The 19,626-nt window shown below is 38.5% G+C and overlaps 1 protein-coding gene and 1 non-coding gene across 2 annotated transcripts; both read left to right on the forward strand.

The window, feature by feature from the left end:
- The first annotated feature begins 6,749 nt into the window (after positions 1-6,749).
- Positions 6,750-8,831, forward strand: LOC133745849 (uncharacterized). The gene has a single exon (XM_062174016.1). It carries the CDS (start codon positions 6,911-6,913, stop codon positions 8,654-8,656), a length of 1,746 nt encoding a protein of 581 aa, XP_062030000.1. The 5' UTR covers positions 6,750-6,910; the 3' UTR covers positions 8,657-8,831.
- Positions 8,832-17,472: 8,641 nt separating this feature from the next.
- On the forward strand, positions 17,473-17,579 carry LOC133707636 (small nucleolar RNA R71). Its single transcript, XR_009845245.1, has one exon. It is a non-coding gene; the product is annotated as a small nucleolar RNA R71 (small nucleolar RNA).
- The last annotated feature ends 2,047 nt before the right edge of the window (positions 17,580-19,626 follow it).

Here is a 19,626-nt window from a genome sequence, read left to right on the forward strand (position 1 = left end):
TCGAGGTCCAACTAGAACCACCCATTCAAAAAAAAAAAAAACTCTCTCATGTGCAAGGATAAATTTGTCATTTCAATTTAAAAAGTAGAAGAAATTAAATTAAATAGCATCTGAAAAATGAAACTAAACCAGCGTCTCACTAAGAAAATAGGAGGTTGTGGAATTCTTTGTTTTTTTTTTTTCATTTCATAAAATTTCTAAATGATTTTCTTTCGTTTTATTTGTTTTCTAATTGAGATGATAAACTTATCCTTACACATGACTTGCACATGAGAAAGATTTTGTTAAAATTATCTTTTGGACAAACTTTGATCAACTTCGCAAATCATAGGGATACAATTAAACATTATGAAACTAAAAGATTAATATTGATTATCATCCAAAAGCACATGGACCATTTATAACTTTTACCCTACAAAATAAGTTAATGTAACCTAAATTGATGAATATCCAGAAAGTCACTCTTACAATGCATCAAAATAAAATTGTGAGGGATATCTCGATCACCACACTATATTAATATGATTACTTAGTGTGACATCCCACTAAAAATATATAATTATTTTGTAGATTTTCCTCTAATACTTACCTTGCTAGAATAAGGTGACATCTAAAGGTGGGGTGAGGTAAATGTGGGATCGTGGCAAATGCAAGTGAGAACGACTCTATGGTGGTGGCAAAGGTGGGTAGCGTTGAGGTTGACGGTGAAAATGTTGTGAGTAAGAGTGAAATAGAATTGTGAGTAAGAGCGAAATAGAATATTTCAAACAAAAATCTTAAAACAGAGATATTTCTAAAACAAACAAAAATGTTATAGATTAGGTAGCGTTTCTCCAACAATAAGTAAAGAATAAAGTTACCTAAGCTACACTCTCGTACTAACCATCAAATCTACAAAGCTAGGCCTCTGCTCACCTCCGATGAAATTAGTGAAAGAGTAGTTAGTACTTAGTAGTTCAACAAACTTCTACTTAAAATATCATGAAAATTAATATCATTAATTGTTATTGGTATCATAAGTTATTTCAATTGGCTTTCAATTGCTGCTTTAGGGTTTAGCTAATTGAGATGACATGATTTGCGAAGTTGATTAAAGTTTACTCATGTGCAAGTCATGTGTAAGGATAAGTTTGTCCAAAAAATATTTGTTTCTAATCCATCAATTCTTTACATGGAATGTTATTTCAAAATCAAGTTGTTTTTCTTGTTTCTCTTGGTGCTCTATATTATCACATGAAATCAGTAAAAGATTTGTCACCAATTCAAAAACGTACATCTACCTAAAAGATCATAAAAATTGATATGTTTGTCAAATTTTTTTATATTTTTTTTATTGAAGATGGAACTTTATTAACTCAAAAGCATTACATCCATTGGGAAAATTCAAAAAAATTGATATGTTTGTCAAAATTAGTTCCAGTTGGCTTTCAACTGCTACTTTGTATTTTCACATGACAGCATTAAATATTTGTCTCTAATTCATTAATTTTTTTACTTGAAATGTACATTTTTACAAAATCAATTGGCTTTTTCTCTCTATTTTTGATATGGTACATACCATCCTAAGAAAAATCTTAAGTATAATACATCATATATAATAGTAATACAGTAGACAAAACTTAAAATAAAGCAAGAAGCAAAAGCGCATTCCTTACCAAAACAGTGTTGTTCTATCACAATCACATGAGACAAACATATAAATAACCGAGATGAAGAAATAAAACACCTCAATCACTTTTGTTACAGTACAGTAGGGTGCGTATCTAATTCTAGTTTGCATAGAATATGAGGTAACTGGAAACTATTCGATCAAGTAAATTAATCCTCCTTTGACCAAAAAAAAAAAAGAAAGTAAATTAATCCTGAGGAACACTTTTCCTTCGACCGAACAGCTCGCCTCCAAAATCTGTATCTTAATCGGCTAGAATCTCCTCTCGTTTGCATCCATTTCAAAAATGAGGTGCCAAAAGCCTTACTCTTCAGCCTTCCATTTCTGGTTCGCATATATACCTATGGCATGTTTGAGTGCAAGTTTTATTTATTTTCTTTCTTACTTTTCATTATGGCTACAAGTTAATGGGTACGTAGTACTATGTAAGTATATATATCTTTAACATCTATAAAATATGTTCATATAAAATATATCTTTAAAATCAATGGTCTGCTTTTATCTTTAAAATCAATGGTCCTGCTTTGTTTTAGGCTAGAAAAAAGAAGAATAGCAAACACACATTTTCAGTTCTGGAGATTCCAAAGCAAGTATATGTATGGGAATCAGATCCATTCTCTACGGATCTTTAATCTCCCCACGTATACTTTCGGCCACAAATGTGAGAAAAGAAGGATACCTTATCACCCTTCTTCATCCTTCTTCATCGTAAGATGAGGATTATCTTCTTAATCCTGCTTTTGCCTTTTCTCCAAAGCTGCCTAATCACATGTATGATTATTTCGATAAGCACTCTTTACATGCATGCACGTTTGGTGTGATTCAAGATGTGACTCAAAATATGCAAATACGACGTTGCCAAAAGAAATGAACATCTGTAAAGCTATTGTTGAACTGATCGAATATATCATGTAACCAAGTATTCAGATTTCAGACTTATCAATATATAAGATATTATAACCATCAGGGATAAGGAAATTCTAGAAATGTTCTTATACTATCTTATAGAAGAAATTTCAAAATATGAAAATGCGAGCATGTCGTGGCTTTAACAGCCTAGTAATCTTGGTCGTCATAAGCGATAAGAAGCTACGAAAGGATTTGGTGGTTACCTCCGTGCCTATAAAGCTAAAAAGAAAGCCAAGCGTAACAAGGATAATAAGAAACTTTTGCATGCTAGGTTCATAAGTACTGTACCACAATTGTATGTAATGCGTTGTTTTGAATCTAGCCTTGGAAGATCGGGAGATTGGGGCCTTTGTAGTAGAGTAATGTTAGGTGAACCACCTAAGAGCTTATGTGGCATATCTATATCATCAAAGCATAATTTCTATATTTTCATATATTTTACTTTTTTGCAATTATGAAAATTCCTTTTTTTTTTTTACTTTTTTTCTTTTACTTTTTTGAAAATATCTTTTATACCCTATTCTTTTTCTTTCTGATCTGGTATGCGAGACGTCTACATTCACCTTCTCTTCAATTTGATCAACGCCCTTCTCAAATCCACTCCCCCCACACATTTTATTCGTGATTTCACTAAAAAAGAAAAATAAATAAATAAATAAACTAACCACGTTTAGGCAGAGTGTTTGTTGACGATGCTTGCGAGGAAACCGATATCAAATTGGTAAGGCGTTGATCAATTGAAGAAGAGGTGAGAGGGTTGAGGAGGGGTGAGAGGAGGAGAAAAGAAAAAAACGACTGATAAATGAAGACGTTGCCCAGATAATATCACAAAGAAAAAAAAAGGGTTTAAAAGATAAAATCAAGAAAGTTAAGAAAAAAAAAAGAATTTTTGTAATTAAGAAAACATAGAAATATAAAAAAAAAGAAATATAAAAGTCAGAAATTATAACTTTCTAACGCTAACCTCCCCCAATCAAAAAAAAATATAATATAAAAGTCAGAAATTATGGTTTGATGATATGGATATGCCATATAAGCTGCCACTTAAGGTGGGCTCTAGATGGTTTCCCAAAAGGTGGTTCATCTAGCATTACTCGTTTGGAGTATGCAGTCCATTTTCAATAAATAAGCCGGAGTGGTTTGCCGGACTTGTTTAGTCGCGTAGACTACCTATGGTCATGTATGGTGTATATTCATGCATGTTTTTTTTTTTTTTTGTTACAATGAAGGGAATCTAAACCCGTAATTAGTCTAGTTCTAACTCAACTCTCAATTTTTCTTTACCACCTGGGCTAATTCTAAGGGCTTGTATATTCATGCATGTTGTTCAGTCTAAATTAGATCCAGAACTTTCCGTTCTCATGTTTTCTCTAACTCTCGTAAGAGAGATTTTGCAGCGGCAAGTCTTGGCGGGCGGCGGCGTTGTACCTTTGATCGAGAAGGATGTTGTTTCATCTCTCTCTCATCTATAAGTCGGAGATGACGATGGGATTGCTCGTCGGGATCTCTCAGTTTTTTATGCTTTCTTGGGCAGAGGCAGAGGTCGAGTGATAGATCCAGGATCGGACTGGAAGTTTTTGGAGGGTTGTTAAACTGTGAGAGTTGGAGTGGCGGCTTGGTTGACGGTGTCAAGTTCTCGTGCTGGGAAGATCGGAGGGGCCTCGGTTGTTGCGGTGGTAGTGGCGATGGAGCGAGGCTTAACATTCTCCTCCTCGCCAGTTTCAAGTACGTCTGTGCAAGGCGAAACCTTCTGCTTTTCTTTCTCGTCGCTTGATGTTGGTGGTGAAGAAGAACATGCTCACGGCGGAGGCAAGGTGGCTGGCGGCAGAGGCATGGTTGTTGACGGCGGTTGTGCAATGGAGAAATCCTAGCCAAGGTGGATTTCCAATTGGGTCTACTGGGTTGTCATGGATGTGGGCCTTTCTTTTGGCTATTGGGTTGAGCTGCTTTGGGTGCAAAAGGCCCTTAGGGTTTTGTTCGTTATTTTATTTTGTTTTATAATTTTAGTCATCATTCCTTCTTTTTTCTCTATTTAAGTGTGGGAGATCGCATATACCAATTGCTCGGTTGTAATATTTATTTACTTGTTTCTGAGTATCTACATTTTTGCTAGAATAACGGTGCGTGGACTTTCTAAAAGGTGAGTGTACTCTGGGTATGCTTGGTTCTATTTGTTTTAAAATATGGTTTTTATATGTTTTAAATGACGGCTATTTTTGTCGACCCCACTAAAGTGTTGTTTGGTACTGTTTGCTGAACTATAAAATTAGGATGACCTCCTTCGTTCAAAAATAAAGATACAGAACTTTCCAAGTCTATCAAGTTTTTGGACCAGATTCTCAAAATCTTATTCCACCTATCGGTTGCATGGAAATCACTAGCAAATACTAGTCACTTCCCTTCCTTCAATTTCTCAATCTGATTATTATAATTAGAATTTTAAGAAATTAATACCCAACTGATCAACTGCGTGTCTTTTAAGAGCATCCAGATTTTACATCATCCTGATTCCCAAGTATAGCTACCATCTGAAGAATAGAGAAGCAAAATAGCCAAGAAAAGAAAAGCATTTCCCCCCAAAAGAAGAATACAAAATCATAAAATTCCACTTTCTATTTTCGTTTTCTTTCTTTGGATGAATAAAAATTATACCTCCACAGAAAAGCTTAGCGTAGGCACTCCAAAAGAAGAATCCAGACCACAGCCACGCAACCTATTTGCCCCTTCCAATTTGCCCCATCCCTAAAATGCCCAAGTTTTCTTTTCTCTGAGTTTTAACAAACCCTAATATTACAAACTTTCCACTTCATTCCTTTTTATCCGATGCTTATATGTAAAGCAGAAAGGAACCGGTCTGTGATGTGAAAAGTTTGGATTTCCAGCCGAGCAAAACCTTATCTTGAATACTGTAGTATTCATACTCGATCTGCGTATCTCCAAGATCACATTCACGTCAGTCTTACTATAACCTGACTCAGTTCTTTTGGACTTCTTTTTTGTTAATTGTGGAGCATTAAACTACACGGTCACTGCTTTTTTGTTATTTACACAGAAGCTGTAGTCGACAGCTAATAAAATTTGAGAATCACCCAGGATTTTTTCTACCTGAGTGAAATGAAGATTGCATGATATATCACGCTCGCTTTTTAACCCTAATTATGAGATGGAATTTGTCGAACATTTTGATACTTCTCGAAAACATATAAAAAAAGAAAAAAAAATATTCAAAAAAAAAAAAACAAGAACAATTTTTGTAGAAAAGATGTTGAGCGAGGGTGAGCCCCTTCATGCATGGGTACGACATCGAATGTGTATTGTATCACTATGCATGGTTCCATGTTTCATTGCTGGCTTTTGGTCTAGCCCTCCAGCTGGTTTGTAATTTTTGTTCTTCTTCCGATTAAAAGTTCGTGGGGGACAAAGTTCGTCCCCTCTTTAAAAAAAAATAATAAATAAATAAATAAATTCTTAATGTGATGGACTCGCAAAACTTCTTGGTGTGAACAAAAGTAATAATTTTTGGGTCATCATGCAATGTATTAATTCAAGGTGAAGTGACCAAAGCTCACCGCTTGATTATGCTTCACATAACTAATCAGTCCTGTCTGATCTCGTTACTTCCAAGCTCACACTATTAAACTTGCAAACACTTATTTATTTGTTCAATTAAGTACCGCACAAATTTTTGGCAGGGATAAGTATGCTCTTCAATGTGCCTAAATATCATCTAGAAACTATAAAAAGAAGAACACCTCAATTATCCCTTCTCCCTAGCATGTGAGCTTCTTCAGCAAAATGTGGAAGACTGCTTTTTTCCACAGTAATAATTAAATATTCAATCAAATGTGGTGGATTCCAAGTACTCCGAGTGGTATTATGTTCTCACTACAGTCCATTAGAATGTTTAGGAAGCATCTTTGATTTTTAAGAAAAAGGAATAGTAGGTTTCCAGAATAGCCTGTAGGTTTGACTCATTTCCAAGTGGATGATGCTTCTTGAAACATTTTTAGCTATATCTTAGTTGTTCACCATTTTGGCATATAACCCTTTTCTCCAATTGCTGAGTAAATTCACAAATCAAAAAAGAAAAAGAATTTTGAATTTTGAATTTGAGGAAATTAAGTAAAGGAAAGGATATATATGTAATTGGAAAGAGAGGTTAAAAAGCAAATGCGTGCAAAATTTCTCCCACACTCCTCCAAAACTTTCCTCTCCACTGTCTCCTACTTTCCTCTCTCTCCACTTTTCCTTAATCCTTAAGTCTTCTTTACCTTCTTCCTCATCTTCTTCTTCCTAAAATTCTGCTGAAGCAATAAGGGCTTCATTCTCTCCATGTGTTCTTCAATGGCAGAGCCAGAATCAGAGTCTTACACCAAACCCCAAAAGTTGGTCTCATCAGATCAAAACCATGAAAACCCAAGTAAGTTCTACAATCATTTTCTCTACAAAGTTGCTCTAGTTGTAGTTTTCTTCGTTATTCTCCCTCTTTTTCCATCACAAGCTCCTGAGTTCATAAACCGAAGTGTTGTCACCAGAAGCTGGGAGCTTGTTCATCTCCTCCTAGTTGGTATAGCCGTCTCTTATGGCTTATTTAGCAGACTAAATGAAAAAGTAGAGAAAGAAAACAACACGAAATTCGATAATGCTCATTCCTATGTGTCTAGAATTCTTGAGGTGTCCTCAGTTTTTGATGATGAGGCAGAAACCTCACCTGGACCTGATGAAAACAAGGTCCAGGCATGGAGTAGTCAGTATTTTAGGAATGAACCTGTGGTGGTTGTGGCTCAAGAACACTCAGTTCTTGATGAGCAGAGAGAAAGCAGTTCAATACTTGGTGAAAAGCCTTTGCTTTTGCCTGTTAGGAGCCTAAAACAACGTGTTCCTGACCAGGACAACATAGAGTCCGTTAATGAATCTAGTGTTAATTCTGGTGGTGCTCTGAGTAGGTCTAATTCTAGGTCTGGTTCAAGAAGGTTTTCGAGCAAATCGAGTAAGGCTAAAGCTGGTGAAATTGGGGGTCTAGATCATCAAGAATTGGAGGAGAAATTGAAGGAGAGTGTTGTGCTTCCTTCTCCAATTCCGTGGCGATCAAGATCAGGAAGGTTGGAAGTGAAGGAGGATCTTGTTAGTAGTACTCCAATGGAGGAAGCTGAATTTAACCGCCTAGATCCTCGGGGTGTTTCGAGGTCCCAAAGCTCTCGTTCATCTCGATCCGAGTCAGTGTCTTCATCACCAAAGCTGTCTCCTTCGACATCACTTTTGTCTCCGAAGAAGTTATCTCCTGCACCTTCATTGTCATCAGAAGCTCAAGCCAAGAGTGTTGAGGATGTGGGGAGGAAGAAGAGCTTTTACAAGACTTCTATTCCCCCACCTCCTCCGCCCCCACCGATGTTTTATAAATCATCATCATTGAGGCCAACCAGTGATGAGGTTTCGTATGAGAAGGATTTGAGGAGAAGCTTTACTAGTGAAGCAAAGAACCTGAATAGAAGCAATGGAGAATTTATGATGGGCAGAGTTAATTCAGGGGTTGAAACAAAGCATAGGCTGAGCCATGTTGATGGCATTTCAATGGGAAAGTCTGTCAGAACAACCAGAGCTGGAGAACAAGGATATGTAAATGGGAAGGTGGAGCAAAGCGCTAAGGAAGTTGAAGCGAATTTGGTTGAGAATGAAACAAGAAAAAGGGTGGAGTTCAATGAATCTTCATTCTGGACTGAGCAATTGAGCCATGAAAGCAGCATTCCCAACAACCCCAAGTCATCAGCTTTTCAGGAATTTTCCGAGGAAGATGAGAAGGAAAATCTTTTCGATAAGGTGCTTATGGAATCAGATGAAGAAACCGAAAGCGAGGATGACGACACTGAAGGAGGTTTTTCTCCTAAAGACATTGGAGAGAGCCCAAAGCCAAGTCCAAGGCCCTATCAACCTGTTTCTGGGAGTGCAGGTGATGGAGGGCCTGATGTGGATAAAAAGGCAGATGAGTTCATAGCTAAATTCAGGGAGCAGATTCGGCTTCAGAGAATAGATTCGATCAAGAAATCGAGTGCTCAGATTAGTAAAAACTTGTCGAGGTAAAATGTGAAGATGTTTCAGCCCCTTCAATGTTAAAAGAGGATGGATTTAAACTTGGTGTTTGAAGTTTACTTTCTTGGTTTTATGTTCAAAGTGACTTGGTATATTATAGCTTTTGTTTCAAATTGTGATCATGATATACAGACTTGCATGTTCTTGTTAATAAGACTTTGCCCTCTTTGTTATGGCTTTCGGTTTCTTCTACCTAGTCATGTTCTGTTTGGATTTTGAATCAAAGCAACTAGACCATATGCCTCGATAAATACAAATCCAGGAAAGCCGCTTCTCGCTCATTTACAGCATATGATTGAGCTCAAATCGTCTCAATGCAATGTGTCTGTGTGCATGGTGTGTGACTCCCTGTACGTTTTGCTTTCGAAGGATTTTACATATCAACTGGCCCAAACAAAAAAATAGGGCTTCACATATCATGCATTTTATTGGCCACAACTGTTGGACAGACACAAAGCAAAGTATTGGCCACTAAAGCTTTCTTCAATCCAGACTCATTCCGTATGAATCACTACCTTGCCGGAAGCAATTGAATTCTTGCAGTTGGGAACTGGAACCATCACTATAGGGGCACGTTTACTTACTTGGAAGGAAAGGGAATGATTACGGGGTAAAAACATTCATGCGTTTACTAACACATAAATGAATCGGAATGATTCTGGGTAAAAGAATTCATGCGTTTACTAACACATAAAGGAATCGGAATGGATGTAGGTCCCACCTCCTTATCAGGAATCGATTCCTGAATACTCAGGAATTCGATTACGAAGGGGGGACATGGGTTTAGGAATCATTCCTCCGGAATCAATATCGATTCCTTACTTCTCCCATTCCACTTGTCTCCGATTCATGATTATTTTCCATTTCAAGTAAGTAAACGTGCCATAGATATCCATATCTAACACTACAGGAAAACTGATCATTTACGACACGTAATTTATGACGTGCATTCAATGCGTGCCGTGAAAGAGTAGTATTTACGACGGATAATAAATGCACGTTGTGAATGATACATTTCAATTACATATTTTACGGCGTGCGTCGTATGCGCCCCATTAAACTCGCAATGTTGTTTTTATTAAAGGCGGGCTCTGTTTTTTTTTTTTTTTTTTATCAAGAAGAACTTCATTAATAATGAACTGCTTACAACGAGTTTTAGGCAACATCTCATACACAAAAATGACCACTAGACTTCACACTGGAACTCTATATATAATGACTAACACTACAACTAAATGGCAAAGACAAGAAGCATCTGAGCAGTGAATCCTTGACATCTCACCTCTCATCCAACCAATAAGAACACTGAAACTAAACAACTCACTTGTGTTGACAGTAACTCGCCACCCAGAGTCCACTTGACTAGCTCTGATCGACCAAGCCAACACTCGTTGTGACCTAAACCCGACCAAAAGGATTGCCGGACATTCAAACCTGGGACCAAAGTAAACCCAACATCATCACCACCCTATTGTCAACACTGTCAACCCACAACTGCTCCAAACTGCCATGCCCTCTGACCCAAAACCAAATAGGAACAACCCACTAGAAGGCCAATAATGCTCGTCTGTGCACAGCCAGAAATTTTCGCTGACCCAAAACCAGAAAGGAACGTCCCACTAGAAGGCCGAAGAGAAGATTGCCTCTGCCACAACCTGTAATGTCTTATTACCAAAAAAAATAAAAACAAGAAAACAAACCAAACCCTAAATCACTAGTAACAGCCAATCCCGCCACCATGGCAAAACCCGATCCATTCGCACCACCACCATCCCACTGCCGCCTTTGACGGACAATTGTCGCCGCCGCACCAGAAAAACAACATTTGGAGCAAAGCCGAGAGGGTCCAAACATCGACCCCAGCCCACGACAGTTTTTGCACATCCAGCCCATCCACCACCATCGCACCTCTCAGACCACCGCGCCACTGCTTTCTGACCCAGATGGCTTGACTTGGTTCATAAACTCTCGCAAGCGTACGAATCGTTGTCAAGTAAGGGAAGTATTAAAACCTTGATTATCGTACCTCGGGGATTAGGCGTTGGACCTAACCGAGGTAATTGGCGTTAGAATCACTCAAATGCATACAATGAAAAATAAAAATAAAATAAAGTAAAATAATATTCACAAGGCACCAAGCCTCAGCAATGCTCGGCTTAGCTCACACTAAACCTAATCAAAGCCACTAACTTGTAGCCCAAATGATTTATGCACAATGGAAGGTAGAATTTTGTTTGGGAGTTTTGAATTGGGAATTAACTAAATTAAATGCAAACTAAAATAAAAGCAAGCAACTAATTATCAAGCAAGAAATTAAAATTAGATTTTCAAATTAATGGGAACATGGGAGTGTCGGGTGATTCACACTAACTATCTTGCAAATATCAATGCCAATTTTACAAATGCATGCATTTCCTATATGTGTTAAGTCCCGTATCTAGTACCGGTCAAGGCTACTAAACCAATTATCCTTTCGGTGTATCGATTATGCCGGTTAAGGCCACAATCAACTCTCTAACTTAGGCATTACGCCGGTTAAGGCCGCAATATCTAAAATTAGAGGCCTAGAGTGCAAGATAATAGAGACCCAAGCAAGCTTAGCTACAATTAAGCTAGCTAATGGTTACCACACTTAAATCCTAGATGCAACAAGACCAATAAGTTGTCAATTTATCAATCTATTCATCACAATTGCCCACAACATAATTTCAAAGGGTGACAAAGCCTAGAAACATGCTTCTAAGGACCAATACATTCGGATTTAAAGCATACACAATGGAAATTGCATTTATTAAAAGTAAAGCATCAATATTTATACAAGATGAGTTAGGGCTTCACAACCCTAACTCCCAAAATTAAACTACTCACTCATAATTAAAGCAAGATTTAACATCAAAACCATGTACAATTAAAATAGATGAGAAGAGAGAGGATAAACTTTGCTTAATTTCAACAATGCTAGAAAGCAAAGAAAACTAAGCTAGCTTGAATCCTCCTAACTACCCAAGATGAAATTAAGGTCTTGATGATCTTCCTTGATGAAATTTGAGAAGAGCCCAATACTTTAATGTGGAAGAGTGAGGGAAAATGGGAGAGTGGGTGAGGTGATATGGGTGATGGACGAGAGAATGGGAAAGATGGAATGTGAGAGATGGAATTGTGGTGGTGTGCGGCTGTTCAAAGGAGGAAGAGGAATTTGGGTGTGCGGCTGTTGGTGCTAGGGTTCTCCTCCTGTTGGTGTTGTGAAGAGAATATATATATCGGTTCTCTGTGAGAGAAAGAGATCAAATGGGTGGCTATTTCGTGTGGAGGAGGAAAAGGTGAATGGGATAATGGGACACGTGGCAAGGCTACAATGGTTGAGGGGTGGAGGTGACGTCAGAAAATGAAAGAGGAAGAGCACGTGGTGCTATGCATTTTCGCAGCAAAAGAAAGAAAGAAGCGCTGCTCCCTCTTGCATGATTAAACCATAGTGATTAATTGTACAGCTGCCATGTGTCATCTTCTGAGTGGCTGAGTTCAATTAAACAAATAATTGCTTGATTGCAACATGCCTCTCCACGTGATGTTGCTCTGATGATTAAACCTCTATTAATTAATCATTATCCAATGATTAATTAATGAAAAGAATAATTAATTAACAGAAATTCTTCTTTTCTTCATTTCTTCATTATTTGCTTCGATTTCGCGCCAATTTCTTCCGATAACCGTGACTCCGCTTATTTTCTACAAATAAATAAAAATGGGTTAATTACATTATAATTGGCTCAAGGATTAGCTTATTTCTAGTGTTTTAGATACAATTACAAGCATATAAATGCGTGTAATCACACCCCCACACTTAAACTTTGCTTGTCCTCAAGCAATCAAAATGAAATCTAATCCGAAAATCTACTAACTCACAAACATAAAGATAGTGTAGTATTAGCCTTTCCAACCACAACCCTCGGAGAACTAATTATGTATATGACCATGAGGTTGACAAAGCACAACATAAGATTTTTGAATTTGTAAGGCAATTAAGATGCACATGTGAGAAATGCTCAAGTATATGCATGTGTTGACCCGTGTGTCAAATCAATCCACCACAATCAAATAGGCACATAGAAGACCCGATACAACCCACTAAACTCACAAAGGTTCACTAAATATTACCGCTCAAGTGTTTAGGGGTTATATGTGTTTCACTCAAAAGCAATTTCACAACATGCGCCTCCATATGCTTGCTCTTCGATCTCATCTCCGCTAGGTAACCCACAAAATTCAAGATCAAGAGGTCTTTTATTTGGTTGTAATGGGGCTAAGGGCAAGTGGCTAAAAGAAATGAAGGATAAGGAAATACAAAGTCCATAGAAGTTGATGAAGCAACTCTCTCTTGTAGAGATTTAAGACTTTTGCTTTCGAATGCTAAGTCACTCACTCTAAAACCCAATGTACAACCCACTAACTAAACTACGTAATACTTTTTTTTTTTTTTTTTTTTTTTTCACACAACCCCTTTTTTTCTTTTTTTTTTCTTTCTATTTGTTTTTTGTTTTTTTTTTTTTTTTTTTTTTTTTCGAGAACTTTCTTTTCTAAACAAATCACTCACCCCCACACTTATTCTTTTGTAACCTCACACTTTTGACTTTTTCTTTCTTTTGAAGCACTCGAACATAAAGTCATTCTCTCGAATCGCTTCACCAACTACCATGGAATGGTAGGATAAAAGTGTATAGGCTAGGTAAGAATTTGTGGTGCAAATGAATAAAAAGGATAAATATATAAATAGGCTCAAAGTGGCAATCTAGTGATAAATATCTTTGGGCACATGCTTCTTTGGCCATGGTGTTATTAACCTAAAATGCCTCAATCCTTTCTATCCCATCGCAAGCTAAAAGTAGCCTCGAGAGGTCTCAAGCAAGTTCTAGATACGCAATGTCATGAAATTGTACACACATGAAGAAAAAGTGAATGAACAATGCATACACTATAGATATAGGCACAAAAGCTCACAAATAAGGCATGCAAGTCAATCAAATCATCTATATGCTTCTCTAATTATGATGAACCAACCTAACCATAGGCTGTGTGCACGCATATAGTCAAGCATAGATCACATATACACTCAATCACAAAACAAATTCATAGTCCTAGATCATGCTTAATCTATCCACAATCATAACAAGTTAAGTCCATGGCTCGTCATTGGGGTTGGAAAAGGCATTAACCACTAAAATATAATTACATAAAGGTAATCTAATTTTTTTTTTTTTTTTTTTAGTGACGAAAATAGGGCACCCGAGCCCTCACCCCCACACTTAAAACCAACATTGTCCTCAATGTTGTAAAGTGAGCTCGAAAGCTAAATTTGTGTCGGAGTTAGGCATGAGAGTGAAGTCCGGGCGAAAGCACAAAAATTAACTATGAAAATAAAAAAAAACTAAATGCGGAGTAAAGTTACGGAAAACCCCCTTTGTCGGCCCTCCATTGCTCACGACCCTTGGAGAAGACTAATATGAGACACCAACCTCAAGGCACAAGGCCTTGACTTCCTTTACGTATGCTCCATAATAGCAAGGCCTTGACTTCCTTTACGTATGCTCCATAATAGCTCTAGGTGCTCATAAAAAGATCAACTCCATTGAGAAATGTGTAGTGTCCAAGAGCAATGCATCACAAATAGCCCATCAAGGAATAAGGACAAGGGTCCTCCATTACGCTCGTGGTCTTAATCCCATCAACTCACAACCCAAAATCATCCTCAATGACCTCCACACAAGAATTGTAGCTCAAAATATCTCCTTATTCTCCACACTCCAAGCACCTCCCAACCTCCCAAAAAGATGGCTAAATAGCCTTATTGATGCAAAATGAACAAGGAAATTTCAAAACCACCTAGGGTTGCCTCCCTAGAAGCGCTTGTTTTTAAAGACCCCAAGCCGGTCTATAGAACTTAGTCTCTTCAAGGTGGCTCCTTCTTTCCACCACCACCCACACAAGCTTTGGTAGAACTAGAACCTCCACAAGATGATGCAAGAAACTTGATATTCACCGGTGTGTTCCACTCAAGATACCATTTCTTCTTCTTCTTTTTCAACCCACAAATCTCCCTGATTGTCTTGATTTGATTCTTTTGCTCCTCACTCAATGCGAGATCCTCATTCACATTTATCTCATCAAGAGTAGAAATTGCAAACACTTGGCAAGGAGAGGAAGAATTAGAAACCAATGGCTCTTGGTTGTAGTGTGGGACTTGGTTCAACGGGCCAAAAATTCTATCTCTCTTTGCTTCATTGCCCTTGACCAAGTTAATAGAAAGCACACTTTTTACCACCTCCGGAGGGTAAATGGGTTCAAGCCTCTTGAGTAATACTTTTTCGCCCAACACCTTCATTTTGATAGTGCCCTTTTGAACATTAATTTTTATCCCCGCGGTTGCCATAAAAGGTCTACCAAGAATGATAGGTATGTCCTTGTCACTAGGAGGTACATCATCCATATCCAATACCACCAAATCCGCCGGTAAGTAGAACTTGTCAACTTTGATCAATACATCTTCAACAACGCCCATAGCTCTAATAATGCTCCGGTCCGCAAGTTGCAAGTATATAGGAGTAGCTTTAATAGGTCCAAGGTCAAGTTTTCGAAAAGTCTCAAAAGAAATAATGTTAACACTTGAACCAAGGTCCATCAAAGCTCTATCAAAGACTTTCTCACCAATAGTGCAAGAGATATTAAAACTCCCCGGATCCTTGAGTTTTGGGGGAATCCGTCTTTGCAAGATAGCACTAACCTCCTCACAAATTTCAAACCGCTCATCATTCTTTATCTTCCTCTTATGGGTGCACAAGTCCTTTAGAAATTTTGCATAAACCGGCATTTGTCGAATGAGCTCAATCAAAGGTATATTGACATTGACCTTCTTCAAAATATCATGCAATTCGGACATCAAGCCAACTTTCTTCTTCTTCTTCCCACCCTTCTTCACATTTTCTTTTCTTGGCACATTAGGGTAAGGAAGTTGAGGCTCCGGTGTACTCAAATCAAGAGGTGGATCAAAGGTGAAACTCCCGGTGGTGCCCCTAAGGGTAGTCACGGTCCCACTAGGGTTCTTAGCCTTCAAGGCCTCGCCTAGTGATGAATGGACCGGACCACTCCTATCCCTAGAGCTACCATGAACATGTAGGTCTTCCTCCTTATTTCTCCCCTCTCTTCCGGTAGATGTAGATGGCTCAAACTCATGAAGAGTGGGTCTAACCTCATCAAGAACCTTCCTAGAGGTGTCATCGGCCTTAGATGGGTCCCTAGCCTTCATGGCCTCACCATCTAATCTTGAGGCCGAGATATCCTCATCCCTAGAAGTGTTCTTTCTCAATAGAGCTCTTTCCTTGCCACTATCAATCAAACCATATTTTCTCGCATTATTCTCAAAGGACAAGAAACCATAACCTTTACCAAGAATAGCTTCTCCGGAGGGTACATTTTCTTCCCCTCCGGCTACCTTATCCACCCCCTTATTTCTTCCTTTAGTATGCAAAGTCACATCACCCACTCCATATTTACCGGAAGGTACATTTTCTTCCCTTCCGGTCCCATCCTCCTTGTAATATAAAGAATCATGATGCATATGCAAATTATCATCAACAACATGGCCAAGAGGTACATTTTCTTCCCTCTTGGCCCCATATGAATGCAAATCAACATCATCATCAAATAAAGGATTTGAATGAAAAGTAGAAGATGAGGGCATGTAAACTTGATTATCATATACCTTTCCCGAACGTAAAGTGGTGACGGCATTGCATTCATGGAGTTTTCCTCTTGGGTTTGGCTCCGGTTGAGAAGGTAAGGCTCCTTGTTGACGTGTGCTAAGCTCCTTTGCCATTTGACTCATTTGCACTTCTAATAGGCCCATTTGTTTTTGCATGGTGGCTTGACCTTGAGATAATATAGTAATGCATTGAGACATAGAAGAAAGAGCATCTTCATTTGCACTCTTCTTCTCCTCCGGTTGTGATGCAATGGAAACACCTTGAAACTTGTTAGGACCATAACCACCACCTTGAGTGAACCCGGGAGGAGCATTTTGAGCATGAAGTCCTTGACTTGAGGTGAATTGGCATTGAGAGTTAGGCCCGTACGCTTGCTGTCCATGTTGACCAAATTGTGAAATTTGAGTGTTTCCTTGGTGTGCATTACCATAATGAGAAAAATTTGATAGGTCTTGACCTTGGCCACCTCTAAAGCTTTGCTTTCCACCTTGAAACCCACTAGATGAACCTCCTTGGTCTCTCCAAGAAAAATTAGGGTGATTTCTCCAACCCGGATTGTATGTAGGTGAGTAAGGATCATTTCTAGGGTGCCCACCATAAGAATTCACGGCCTTTACTTGCTCTTGAACAAAATCCGGATAATTAGGGGCAAGATGACACTCACTAGTAGCATGTGTAGGTGAATCACATAGAAGACATAGAGATGAAGACATAGAAGCGGCCTTGACATGATGTGTAGATGAACCACGCTCTTGAGCTTGAAGAAGTAAATCAAGCTTCCTTTCAAGCTTTCTATAGTCGGCACTAGAGCTCTCTTGGGCAACCCTTGTCTCATGAGTGCTCTTGGTGTCATAATATGGATCTTTCCTCAATCTTTCCCTCCTAGAGTCATGATCATCCCATTGCCTCGATTGTCGACCCAAGTGCTCAAGTATATCCCATGCCTCGGTTTGACCATGACTATGAAGTGAACCTTGTGCGGCAACATCAACCCTCCTCCTCTCATGTGGTAACAAACCACCATAGAAACCGTCAATCATCATTGACTTAGTCAAGCCATGATGGGGACATGCATTGCAAATATCCTTGTACCTATCCCATGCCTCCCAAAATGTCTCATGATCTCGTTGAGCGAAGAGTAAGAGCTCATGCCTCATGCTAGTGGTCTTGTGTGGTGGGTAGTAAGCATCCAAGAAAGTATCCGTCAACTCATCCCATGATCGTATACTCCTTGGTTGTAGCTTCAAAAACCATCCCTTGGCATCATCTCTAAGTGAGAAAGGAAACAACCGCATCTTGAACTCACCTTCCGGAAGTCCACCCTTTGACATAGTGCTCACAATCGCCTCAAAGTCTTGCATATGGTTGATGGCCTTCTCGGATGGCATCCCACGGAAAATAGGCAAGATGCTCAATTGTTGTGGCTTGATCTCAAAGTCCACATCTCTTTCCAGAAGTACTAAGCATGATGCCGTATTGGTCATGGAAGGTCTAGAGAACTCCCGAATAGGTCTCTCCGCCATCTCTCTAACCGGTGATCTAATCGGACTCGGTGAGGGATCTCTTGGAGGTACTCTTGGCCTTGGAGGTGTTCGTGAACGATTCCTTGGCCTTTGTCTAGGAAGTCTTTGAAAAGTGCGACCACTTCTCAAATTGATAGGTAGTAACGTGTTGCTCATACACCTATAAAGAAACACTAAAACAATAAGCACCTCAATAATCAAATAACCACAAAATATTCACCAAGTTTACCAACCACAAAATTTGACAATTAATTAGAGGGTGAGAAAAGAAGGAAACTTAACAAGTAGTGAAAAAAAATAAAATTCGAAATTAAACAACTAAACAAAGAAACAAAAAATAAAAATAAAAATAAAAATAAAAGTATGCTAAAAGTGACCCTAAATGCCAATTACCAAGGGATTAAGATCCGAAGACCCTAATCCCCGGCAACGGCGCCATTGACTTGGTTCATAAACTCTCGCAAGCGTACGAATCGTTGTCAAGTAAGGGAAGTATTAAAACCTTGATTATCGTACCTCGGGGATTAGGCGTTGGACCTAACCGAGGTAATTGGCGTTAGAATCACTCAAATGCATACAATGAAAAATAAAAATAAAATAAAGTAAAATAATATTCACAAGGCACCAAGCCTCAGCAATGCTCGGCTTAGCTCACACTAAACCTAATCAAAGCCACTAACTTGTAGCCCAAATGATTTATGCACAATGGAAGGTAGAATTTTGTTTGGGAGTTTTGAATTGGGAATTAACTAAATTAAATGCAAACTAAAATAAAAGCAAGCAACTAATTATCAAGCAAGAAATTAAAATTAGATTTTCAAATTAATGGGAACATGGGAGTGTCGGGTGATTCACACTAACTATCTTGCAAATATCAATGCCAATTTTACAAATGCATGCATTTCCTATATGTGTTAAGTCCCGTATCTAGTACCGGTCAAGGCTACTAAACCAATTATCCTTTCGGTGTATCGATTATGCCGGTTAAGGCCACAATCAACTCTCTAACTTAGGCATTACGCCGGTTAAGGCCGCAATATCTAAAATTAGAGGCCTAGAGTGCAAGATAATAGAGACCCAAGCAAGCTTAGCTACAATTAAGCTAGCTAATGGTTACCACACTTAAATCCTAGATGCAACAAGACCAATAAGTTGTCAATTTATCAATCTATTCATCACAATTGCCCACAACATAATTTCAAAGGGTGACAAAGCCTAGAAACATGCTTCTAAGGACCAATACATTCGGATTTAAAGCATACACAATGGAAATTGCATTTATTAAAAGTAAAGCATCAATATTTATACAAGATGAGTTAGGGCTTCACAACCCTAACTCCCAAAATTAAACTACTCACTCATAATTAAAGCAAGATTTAACATCAAAACCATGTACAATTAAAATAGATGAGAAGAGAGAGGATAAACTTTGCTTAATTTCAACAATGCTAGAAAGCAAAGAAAACTAAGCTAGCTTGAATCCTCCTAACTACCCAAGATGAAATTAAGGTCTTGATGATCTTCCTTGATGAAATTTGAGAAGAGCCCAATACTTTAATGTGGAAGAGTGAGGGAAAATGGGAGAGTGGGTGAGGTGATATGGGTGATGGACGAGAGAATGGGAAAGATGGAATGTGAGAGATGGAATTGTGGTGGTGTGCGGCTGTTCAAAGGAGGAAGAGGA

This window comes from Rosa rugosa, chromosome 4 (genome assembly GCF_958449725.1).
Source record: "Rosa rugosa chromosome 4, drRosRugo1.1, whole genome shotgun sequence".
Lineage (NCBI taxonomy): Eukaryota > Viridiplantae > Streptophyta > Magnoliopsida > Rosales > Rosaceae > Rosa > Rosa rugosa.